We start from the raw sequence: 12,154 nt of genomic DNA on the forward strand, positions 1-12,154 counted from the left end.
TGGCCGTTTTCAGTACCAGCATACCGATGTTCACGATGAATATGTTCTCAACCCGTTTCAAAGCACGCCGTGCGGTGTTTCTTTTACCTTGTTAACAAATAAGTGTAACCGATTCAACCAGTTACGCGAAACCAGCTTCGGTTAGATCAACAAAGTATGGAATTCGACCGATGTGAATTCATTGCTGGCTGGATTCATGTACTTATTATATTTGAAGTAACCAACTGCTTCTGTCAACGAACGTGCGACTTCGAGGGACAATGCATGAACTTCAAATGAAATGATATTCGGTCGACTCAATGTCGGAAACACGCGAAAAGGTTCGCTCGAAGCGATACTTCACTCGATCGTGACACGAAGAGCTTTTCTTGAATCAAGGAATTCGCTTGACTAAATCATTTTGACAAACTAACTAAATCGAAATCGTTGAATTGAAATCATCGTATTTGGAACGAATAAGGGATACTAGACTGAAGCGAATGGGCTCCGACAAAATCTGTTTTGTTGTATCAAGAATTCCTTTCCCTCTGTGTACTATCGTATTTATTGTACCGTTGTATTTCTATGTATTGCGATTTCGAACTACTTTGCACCATTTGTAGTGAAATTGTGTCGTCCCTCACATTACATCTAATCACGAAAGTTCGAAGACAAACAACCATTAAAAGAAAATAAACGTAACAGCCAAGAAGTTTATTTTCAAGAAATTGGGATTTATTTATTTATTTTCCGATAAAACTGTTTTTACTACGGTTACACTCGCGGGACAAAAACAAACACGCATAAATTATTCAATTTTCGAAACAAATCAAGTTTATTTGTCGTTATAATCGATAGTAATATTAATAATAATAATTACATTCAGAGTTATCATATAACAATTGTGATTAATATTTCACTATCTTTATTATTATCTTCTCGCTTTGGATCGCCTTTTTTCCTTGATTTTCTGTTTCTTTGTGTCATATTTTATATTCAACATTCAGGGTGGCGGAAGGCAGAGTTCTTATTTCAAATCATTCCATTTTCTTTGCGTTTCTTCAAAGACCATTCTTGTTTTTTTTTTCGACGCATCATTTGTCCATGGTATCCGATGAAGTTAATTTTAACTAACCGTCGAGGTGATACAATGTTCCACTTATGTAGATACGTAGTATACAATTTGTTTAATTATTCTTTTAAAATTCTTATTTTTCTGAATAATTTTTCGCCTATTATTCTTGCTCCCTTTACTTGATCAATTTCTCAATTCGACTGTGTGTTCAATTAGTCTCATTTCACGGAATCGCGAGATCTGCATAATCATTAAGATATAAGAATATAAGATCGTACCAAGTATTATTACTTCTTTGCAAATTGAAATATTGAATCTACATTCAACGCGTTCAACGTTGAGAAGAGAAATCTGGAAGGCAAAAGGGAGAGAGAGAAATGTTGGAAATTTCAAGTACCGATTAATATTGAGTTTGTTTTGGCAGTGGTAATTAATTGTCACCTAATATTGGAATATTTATTAACGGACCTTGCAATTTTCGTGTGCAAAGTCATCTCCAAGTTTACGGAAAACACTTTGATGTATTGTACACATAAAAACGAGGCCTGAGAAATACTTATGAATTTCTTTTTTTCAATTTTTAACAAAACGAAAAATGTATTTTATACATTGCATAATAACACCGTGCGAATATTGCCGTTCACGAGTTGTTATTTCTTTTTCAATATTCTCTGCTCAATTATAACATTATTTTTATATTACTCGTCTATTCGCATGCTGATTTTTAAGTCCTTATCGATTTTCAAAGAATCGCTGCTGACTTTACAGACCTGATCAAGAAGCGAAAATGAATTTCTTAAACATCTCAAGAATTTTCAGTAACTTTGTAAAGTGCGTTGGAAAAATCGTCGAGTTTTATAATTTTATGAAATATTCAATTCTCCTTATTCGAAATTATTATCATATTTTTAAACGCATCAAGTTTTGGTAAATAACCGAACATTTTTAATCGCATGTTTATCGAAAGAACAGAATTTTTTTCACACACAAGTATTTGCAATTATCCAGGCTTATGTGGATAAAATAATTTCTATTATTGTTATCATTATCATCGTCGTTATTATTATTAATATTATTATTATTATTATTATTGTTATAGTAAAACATACATTCAATATCATGTATATCATTACGTTATATTCACTTGCAAATTCATATATGTATAACATACATACATATGTATATATATATTATATTATATACGGCATCGTTTTTCTCTTCCTTATTCCACTTCTGCTTATCAACATTAGAACTATTATACACAAGTATACAGTACATTGTAAGTATGTCTATAATATCGTAGGTATGTACGTATATATATGTGTATATTATATAATACTATTTTATTGTATGTAATATTAGTGAAATGAAAATAAAAGAAAGAATTTTGGCGTAATTTGGCATATCTGTGATTGGGGTAAATTCGTCCGATTTGAGCCAAGCGTTTTTCACGTTACGTTTATCGTTAACATTATCGTTATAATTCTTTAATCTCTAACATAATAATACGAAACAGACCTCGGCTGTTTTTCTTCCCTTCTTTTTTTCTCTTGCTTTCTCATTATTACTAATATTATTATTCTTTTCGAAATGTAAAACGTACTTTTTTTTTTTTTCTTTTGTTTCCTCTTTTTACCGTACAAGTTTAATCTATCTAGTACACAATAACGCAGGTTTCGTTTACCTACAGTTTATGCGCACGTTTGTTTTACCCTAGTCATACACCTCCGGCAATTTTTCTCGTAATATCAACATTAACATTGACTGGAAATACGTAACGTAGTTATAATTTGATTAATTAATTATTCATTCGCCTCAAGTCTGTTGCGGTTATAGATTAATACGTACGTGTATGTATAAGTAGGTATATAAACTGTGAAAGATTCCATTCGATCAGGTTCACCGTAAAAGCTGAGTATTTCATTTCTCCTTTTCACTCGTAATCGTAAACAATTTACGTCGTTGAAACCAGTAAGGATTAGATATCTAGTCTAACGAATTGCCGAATAAAAGTAAGAGGAATTACTGATAAAAAACGTGTCCTATGGAAGATGGTGAATTTTTTTGTTGGTTTTAATTTCGAAAACAAAAAGAAAGAAAGAAAATCGGTAACTAATCGCACAAATTTCCGTGAATAATCTCCTTAGGCCAATGGAATGTTAATTTATTTTTTTCCCATTTCACAAACGGCTCGATTCAGTTTCTCGTTAATACTTCTGTAAAGCTGCAGCTTTCGCCGTGAAGATAATCGGGATAAACGGTACATCGTAATGTGGGTAAATTGCAATAATAAATTTACTACGTAATGTAATATAAATATGTACATATAGAGGCTACTGAATGGTACAAGTAAGCGGATGCGAAAGAGCGTGAAGAATCGGCGTGCCTGCGGCGACTTCCGTTCTCGTGTCGCCGTAATCCTCCTCGCAGTCAAAGTAGTTGCTCTGCGAATGAAAGACGATGAGAAACGGAGAAATGAGGAAGATAACAGGTGGGGGGGAAAGTATAGAAATATCAAAAAGTCAGTAGGCTGTGAATGTAGAATTTTTAAAGAAGCGAAAGTCCGATTTGCTGAGTCCAAAAATGTAGAAGGTCGAAGTGTAAAGAACCAAAATTATAGAAAGGTTGGAATATGGAACGCTAAAATGTAGAATCGTTAGAATTCGTCTCGATAATAGCAGATTATAGAATTTGCTGCTTTATGTTTTTTGACCTTTCTATATTTTGTGTTTTTCTATTTCAATTTCTCTATTTTCAATTTTCTATATTTGGAATTTCTACATTCCGATCACTCGACGAATCAAATTTTTGCCTCTCTGAAAATTTGATACTTTGGTTCTTCTGTCAATCGGCTATTCTTGTTTTTCACAACCACCTGATGCATACAAGCATAAGACAGTAGAAGTGCCGAATATCGAATTTTCAACGTCGCGAAAATCTGTTTCATAAGATTTCGAGATGTAGAAAGTCGAGAGACGGGAAAATCAAAACCGGGAATGTAAAGTATAGAAAATCAAACACTTATTCATTTTGACGATTTAATATAAATTAGCTTTCCATCATTTGACTGCTCTATATTTTAACTTTCTAAATTTTTAAAAATTGTATCAAAGAGATTTTCAAGTCTTTAAACATTCGATATTGTAACTTTATTATCTTCTGATCTTACTATATTCTTACCTCCACCCCATTAAAATTACTCAATACGTTGATTTTCTATTTTGCTTTCGTATATTTCGACAACTGTTCAAAATTTAATTAAATCTTCTTCATTTCTACACCCTGCATCCAAAAATTGTCGTTTAAAGTTTTCAACACGTTTTGTCCCGTCATTTTTACCTGGCGGACTTTCAAAATTTAAAAAATTCTCTGATCCAGATAATCAAGTTTTCAAACCGTCGATATTGCAACTCTGCTATTTTCCGATCACTCCACTTTTTTATATCCACCCCACCAAAATTATTCGATACGTTGATTTTCTATTTCGGTTGTCTATCCTTCGTCTTTCCAAAACTCAAAATACCGTGAAATCTGGACCAACTGTTAAACATTTGGAAATCCGCAATTACAATGACCTTCTGAAACCTGATTATTCTATCCAAATTTCTTCACCCTACACCCAAAAATTGTCGCTTTTTCCAAGCGTTTCCCAAAATCTCCATCCCCTCATTTTCACCTGGCAGTCGATGCATCGACAGCTGTCAGTCATCGAGCACGTGAGTCCGAGTATCTCCGCCGCTTCCTTGTAAAGTTCGGCGCTGGACTTCCGGTGTCGAGGAGGCGATGCCGGGGCACTCGCGGTTCCCGTTCCCGAAGCTCGTCTGCAGCTGTTCTTCGACCTCGACGACGATTCTCGCGACAGGCAGGAAGTCAGCATCGAACCTTTCGGCTGGCTTTCGTTCACCACCAACGCTCTTCCCGCCGGCGAGGCGAATAGCTGCAGCATGTCCATGTCCTGCGATCGGTAATTAACGATGTTCATTATTTTTCCCATCCAATTTACAGTCAACTCAAGCTTAACCGCTAATTTCCATCATTTCTTCCATTTTTCACGTCTACGACTTTCTTCCGAGAAACAACTTTTCATTAATTTCGCGACGATGACAACGAAAAAGAAACTCGTTGTTTCATTGTGCTTGTATCTATATTTTTTCGTACTTTTTGCTTCGATTTACGAATGTCCGTTTCAACGAAACTACGAGTTAAAAAATTTGTGATTTAATGGTAATAATTTATGAATTTCCGTTTCAATTAACGCCCCGAACTTTAGTCACATTTCTTCTGTGGCGTTATGACAATTTAGTTTTCTTCGGAAATTTCACTGATCTATTCGTTTATCAAATATTCTAAAAAAAAAAATTTCCTCCCAAGTTAACACAGAATCAGGTGATGCATGATACATGAATTAAAATGAAATTATTCGGATCGTTACTTTTAAGGATGCAGTGTGAAAACCATTTAACAAAAAAATTCCCCATTCACTGTAATACCTATTCTTTCGAATTAGCAAATCATTGTGTAAATTGGAATGTTGTGACGGATCATAAAAAAATTCTTTCCACATTGATCATCCATTAACATCTTTTTCGACTGTCAAATTCCAAGAATAATCTTCACTTCTATTCTCTTTATACTAAATCAAAAGTGTTCCAATATCCCGACAATTTTTTCCGCAACGTCTAAAACTAAATTTAATAATTTAATGAATTGTCCAGCAGTCGTGGAGAAATTAAGGAGTTTCGAAAAAAATTCCGACACGACGCAGGACTTCGAATCAAAATGATCAAAGGTTGAAAATTTTTTTCTGACAAATTCGTACTCGCTTTTGGAAACAGTTTTTTTTAATTTCGAAGTGAAAATAGACCGTGATGGGTTTTAATAATGATGGAAAAAATGTTTGCCGAAGAACAGAGAGAAAGAGAGAGAGAGAGAGAGAGAGAGAGAGAGATAGACAGAGTGGTTTTTTTCTGATGTGAAAACTATAACGGAGCTACGAGTAAAAGCGTGCAAGGATTGGTGCAGGGAAAAGAATAGAAAAAAAAAAAAAAAGCACCGCACGTGTGAAAGGAAAAACGCGAAAAGAGTTTGTACTAACTCTCTGCTGTGTCCGTCAAACTGTATACCTATCCCTGCCTTTCTGTCCTAGAAGTAATTTTCCAGAGAGGTTTTCATTCTTTCACAACTTCTCTTTATATCCACTTTGTTCGGTTCCCGGAAGCCCAGACGCTACGCGACGAGAAAAATTACTCCTTGAAGACAAATATTATGAAGAGAAATTCTGTGACGGGATAGTTTTGAAATATTTACAAAGAAAAAAAAATAAATAAATAAATAAATAAATAAACAGTTTTTGTGCAATAAGATGTGCAAACTTTTCGTTCATTGATGAAGGAATATAGAAATGAATTTCATCGATGCATATCGTTTCAAATCGGTAATAATAATTGGGATTGATTGTTCATCAAAAGTTTTGAGAAAAATGATGAAATGATCTAGAACTAATAATGTAATTGTTATTTATGAGTATTTTTGTGACAAGTAAAATCATTTTTTGACAGTTTTCTATAATGAATGTAAATTTCATTAATTTATCGTATCGTAATTTTTGTAAAACACGTAGAAAAAAGTTACCTCAAAATTTGTGAAATTTTTTTGTGCTAAAGCAATTTTTCCCGCATCGACGGAAATTTTTAATTCCGGTAACCGCTCAGTCCTTAAATATTTTCATTTTTTACTACAATCGAAAAATATAGTTCTAGATAGAAAATGAAAATTAGTTTTCTAGCTGTTACCGGAAAGTCTCTTATCCTTTACTATTCTTTCTCATTACGATCACTGTTGCTATATTTTTTTGCAACTGTTGCGAAAATTTAATGCTTGTGCAAGGATAAATTGACGTTAAAGCCTTGCTTAACTAAAAAAGTAGAGTAAACCTCACAAACTGATTTTGCGTTGCGATTACCAAAAAAGGATCGTCGATAGCGCAAAATGGTTAGGCGTGCCTCGTTTTTCGCAATTCCAACAATATTCAAACAGTGTTTTTTAACGATACCTGTTTTACTGAATTTTTCCAGTTACTACAAATGAAATTTTTCACAGTGTGCGTTTGTAGGAAGTAGTTGGATTATTAATCGCGGCCGTTAGTTTGGGCAACGAAATTCGGCGATTCCCTCACAGTTTAAAATAACGAGAAGCGGTTAGCTGTTTAATTGGTAATTAAAGCGATTGCTAGCTCGATGAACACTTGTATTTCTTGCGCTAATGTCAGGCTATTTGCATAATAACGGATGCGCGAATCCCAACCGGCAAGTGATCGCTGCGACCCCGGACGTTGATTCAAGATAAACGAATGATCCTGGGATTCCAGGACTAATTGTTACGGCCAACTAATCGACGCTTCCCGCAAAAAGCAGGCCATGCAGTTTCGCGATGACGCAGCCTCTGCGTTACCTTGTTGTTTGAAAAGGCGGGCTTTAGTCGAAGAAAATCGATTTTCGAGCGGGGTTGAAATTGCGAATTTCAATAGTTCCGAAAGCACCAAACTCTGAATTTTTTGGTGGCGAAACTTGAAGTACAGAAATCGAACTTGGACGAAACAGCAGAGTTTCGAACGGTACGAAAACCGACGCTCAAGTTCCGAAACTGCGAAAATGAGAAAATTTTATAATCTTGAACATCGTAATTTCGACTAACCGAATATTTTCAGTTCTGTGAATTTATGACTTGGTAAAATTTCACAAATTTGATCTTTTTTTGTATTGGATTTTCGATATTCTTACGTTCGGAATTCTGGTCATTCTGATTTTTAGTTTTTCTGATTTTTTACACCAACTCGTTAAGTAAACGACGTTGCGTGAGTATATTGACTTTCTGAATTTTACTTTATCGGAACTTGAATTTTCGGCATCTTGCATTTCGAACTTTGAGCCATCGGCTTTCCAACCATTCGAAACTTTGTTGTTTCGTAAATGCTTTATTTTTTCACTTCTTTCGTCACCGAATAATTCGGAATTAAGCTCCTTCGGAACTTCAACCCCGCCCCTGGATTTTGATGAAAATTAGATTCCCGAACGACGATCGGAGATATTGTGAGAATATTGAAGTCGTTCGAGAAAGATTTGAACATACATTAAGTTCGGAAAATACGTGAAAATATAAATTTGAATTTAATATGCCTAACGGCAAACTTGTGAAGTACCGATTGTTGCAAGTTTAAGCTGATGTAAATTATAAGTATTACCGTTTTGTCGCGTTTTATTCATATTTGATAGACGTTGCTGATTTGAATTATTAAAAAGTTAATTAATTGCTGCTTCCTAACGCGAGGTAGAAAATGAATGAGTATAAACGATTTTGATTCGCAAGTACAAATTTTCTTCTCAACTGCCACCATTCAGGCGTTAATTGGTACATCAGATTTCTGAAATTCAAATGTCTACTTTTCTATAACTTTTTTACGACATCATTAAAATTTAACAGTCTAAATCGGGTATAAGTTTTGCTAGAGAATTAATCATTAAATACACAGTTGGCACATTTTTCGCGAGTTAAATTTTTCCGAAATTCATTGTGCAGCTGTTTCAATTTTTCAAAAATTTCACACCACGTGTGTAATTGGCAATTTTATAAAAAATTACGTCCGCCAAGAGCCGGTTTAATAAAAGCGTGTATTAATTATCGTTGGCGTAAACTCGAGGCTGGTTATTACGTACAACTGCATTATATCGTCAAGCCGCGCATTGTGTTTCGGTGAAATTGATACAATCCTGCATTTGCCATCGTGTTGTTATATTCCCATCCTAATATTCTGCGTTACACACACAGATTTTACGAGTTTCAATTAAATTTATAATTGAATTTCATTCAATTAAAACCCAGCGCACGGCTAATAGCGATACAAATATGTCTGTATACACTCGCACGCACACAGTTATGTAATGTAGTATGCATACGCAAATTGATTTCCAATTTGCACTGGTATATATTTCGCGTATAAACGCATATCTACAGTTTTAACTGAGAATCCGTGATATCCGCGTCGGAATAATTAATTTCAATTGTAATTATTACCAATTTGATAGCAATTACCGAGATATGATCGTACTACCTATATACATAAACAGACGTACATCCCTAGCTTGGTGTTCTTATTTTAACCGTCAAAGCGTGAAAGCAAATGCCTGACGTGGAGAAAATTTGTAATAAAAAAATAACCGATCCCGACGGTTTGATATAATTTAGAAATCATATTTCAACACAGTTTATTGTTACAGAATATGTACATTGTTTAAGAAATTCTGATCACCTACCGGCAACGATTCCTGCGCATGGTCCAGCACGTAAATACTGTTTGTGTAGCCGTACAACATAGCGTCGAGATCTGAAATCAGAATGAATTTCTTCGCTTTTATATAATCTTTATTTTCTTATTTATTTCTTTATTTTTTTTTTACGCAGAGCTTATTCCTGCCAATACGGGAAGGATTTGGACCCGATTCATAATTCAATAATTATCCATCACAAGATTCAGCTGAATTTTGTATAACGAGAAAAAAAAAAAAAATTTGTGGACGGGATGAATTTTTATTATCAAATTGACCGATTGGTTTTTCTTCTAGTGTTTTGAAATATGACATTTGTCCGGTTGTAACGTTTAAGCGATCGATCCGTCGGTTTTGTTCTCAAAGACTAATATCCATTTGTAAAAATGGTACCGATTTTTCCGTTTTTTTTTTCCTTGGGTTGTTCAATGAATTTTGAAAAGCTCCAAGATAACAGCTTCAACCTGACCGAACCCGGAGTTCCTTTTCGACCGTTTTTGTAATATCGCGCTGTCAAGAAAGAGAGAAAAATCGCGATTATACCGTACCGTGAGTGAAAGAGACCGGTCCGAGGGACAATTTGATAGGTTTCGGTTGATCGCAGCTGGCGTAGCTGAGCTCAGCGCGAGTTTCAGGTCGATAGGGGTGAAATCGAGTGAGACGGTCGCAGAGTTCGGCTCGGTTTGGAAGCAAATACACCGAGAGGTACTTAACTGTCGTTAAATAATTCATGAAACGACGACAAACTGTATGTATATCGTTCCTGGGTCAATGACCATCGAACGAAGAACGGTCCAAGAGTTATTGTCGCCATCTTCCCCCCCTCCCGTCTGCCCTCGTTCTCATCTCCTCAGGCCATTAGATTCGAGGCTATTGCCCATTTTCGACCTGCAGAAATTATCGCTCTTCGACATCGCGCTGTTGTGCGCAATTTGAATAAGATCGTCGATTTTCTTCCCATTTTCGTATCCTCTGCAGATTCGCAAGACTAACTTTTGATATTTTAATCGCGAATCGTGACGTTGTAACAAGATATAGAAAATACTTTGATGACTATTTTTTTATTCGTGGAGGCAATACTCAATTTTCACGTTCTTAGGTCGATAAGTTTTTTTTTTTTCCTTTTTTTGTTCAAATAATAAAGAAAAATATTTCAAAAATTTACTTTACACCGGAATCAGCCTCATATACGCGAGATTTTCGAAATTTGATTGATTATGAATTATAGCGAAATTGAACAGTGAATTTTGTCGTTCGCCTTCTCTCTCTTTTTCTCTTTCCGACCCAGCAGTGAACTCAAGAAGCGGTTTCCTAGAGCCAATAAAAACTTTTCCCTTCCATCTCAGGGCAGGCATATACATATTTGTATACTTGTGTATATATATACAAGACAAGTTAGACGGAACTTGGGTAGTTCCGAAGAATTAAATAGTTTGAAATTTATAAGCCTAATGACGAAGGGAACCGGAAAGGGCGAATTTCCTCGTTGAAATAAACCGCTGCGGTAGGCTATGTGCCTACGAATATATATAGGTGTATTCGTGTGCTAATTATTACGACGCGCATTGGGATGGAAATAGAGATAGCGAGTGACGGAGATGGCGAGAGAGAGAGAGAGAGAGAAAGAGAGTCGCACGGATGATTTGCTGATTAAAACGAACGATCCGGTGAACAGAAGTGAAACTTTTGAAATCTGGACGCAAGTTTCGCGGTGTTTAAAAGAAGTGAAAAATAGAATAAGAGAATCTTTTCCTCTGGACTTGCACCTTGTATCGTCGTCACGGAAACTCCGCTCAGGGCGTTTTAATGACCAAACTTTCTTCCCCCTTTTCGTATGATAAGAATAGTAATATAATGAAAAGAAAGAAGAAGAACGAGTAGAATGGAGAGAGAAGAAGAAGAAGAAAAAAAGGCGGCTGAAAAATACACGAAGATTTTTTATTATTTCTCTCGATCTTTTTTTTTTTTACACAACATCGACTTTGAGCTTCGGGGTAAGGCGACATGATTTCCATCCCTGCGCCTCACCGTCCGTCCGATAAATCCTCTCGCTGGCGAAGGAAAAGTTTTTACTTTAGCGAGACACTCCCCCCCCCTCACCTCCCTCACCTCCCACCCCCTCCAACGTATAAAGTAGAAGGCGGTACACGGGTAACCACCTACGCAAATGCATATGCATACGATATTATATGTACATACGTGTATACGTTATAATATACTACATTATGGTTGCATCGCGACTAGAACGGAGCTCTGCATTTTTCAAACTACGTCCGCGTAAAGTGATTCTGCACCAGAGGCGGGGAGAATGAATTTTTTCTTTTTACCTTCCGGTTCTGCCAAAGAGAGAGAAGAGAAAAAATAAATAATAAAAAGAAAAAAAAAAAAAAAAAAAAAAAAGAAGAAGAAGGAAAAATTTTTACCCGTTCTTTTTTCTCTCTCGTTACGTCAAACCTCGCGCACTCTTCCTTCGACCCTGTTTCTCCACTCTCGACACATTTTCAACCCCCTCCTCGAACGGTTCATGCGATATGAATATTCATCGCCACGCGCTCATCGTGAAGGCGAGCTGCAGGTTAATTTCTACGGTAATTTAAGGCCTAACGATCCCCGAATCCTTCCATACAGTCTCAAGTGACGTTTCAATTAGAATCGAAGGCTACTCCTACCCCCCCCCCCCTCCCCCCCCGTTATGTCATTCATTTATTTTGCTTTTCATTTTTTTGCCATCTTTTTTTTTTCTCTCCGCTACTTACAATACACACCCTTGTGATTATTA

General features: G+C 35.7%; 1 protein-coding gene across 2 annotated transcripts in view; it reads right to left on the reverse strand.

The window, feature by feature from the left end:
- Positions 1-1,024: 1,024 nt before the first annotated feature.
- The window catches only part of LOC124175331, a 101,801-nt gene continuing 90,671 nt past the window's right edge, over positions 1,025-12,154 (reverse strand). For both annotated transcript variants that reach the window (XM_046555449.1, XM_046555448.1), the window contains 3 exons: positions 9,364-9,434; positions 4,731-5,009; positions 1,025-3,498 (listed from right to left, as the gene is read on the reverse strand). In XM_046555449.1, the coding sequence (XP_046411405.1) occupies positions 3,388-3,498; positions 4,731-5,009; positions 9,364-9,434 (461 nt within the window). In that variant the 3' untranslated portion in view covers positions 1,025-3,387. The remainder of the gene's footprint in view (positions 3,499-4,730; positions 5,010-9,363; positions 9,435-12,154) is intronic.

This window comes from Neodiprion fabricii, chromosome 2 (genome assembly GCF_021155785.1).
Source record: "Neodiprion fabricii isolate iyNeoFabr1 chromosome 2, iyNeoFabr1.1, whole genome shotgun sequence".
Taxonomy (NCBI): domain Eukaryota; kingdom Metazoa; phylum Arthropoda; class Insecta; order Hymenoptera; family Diprionidae; genus Neodiprion; species Neodiprion fabricii.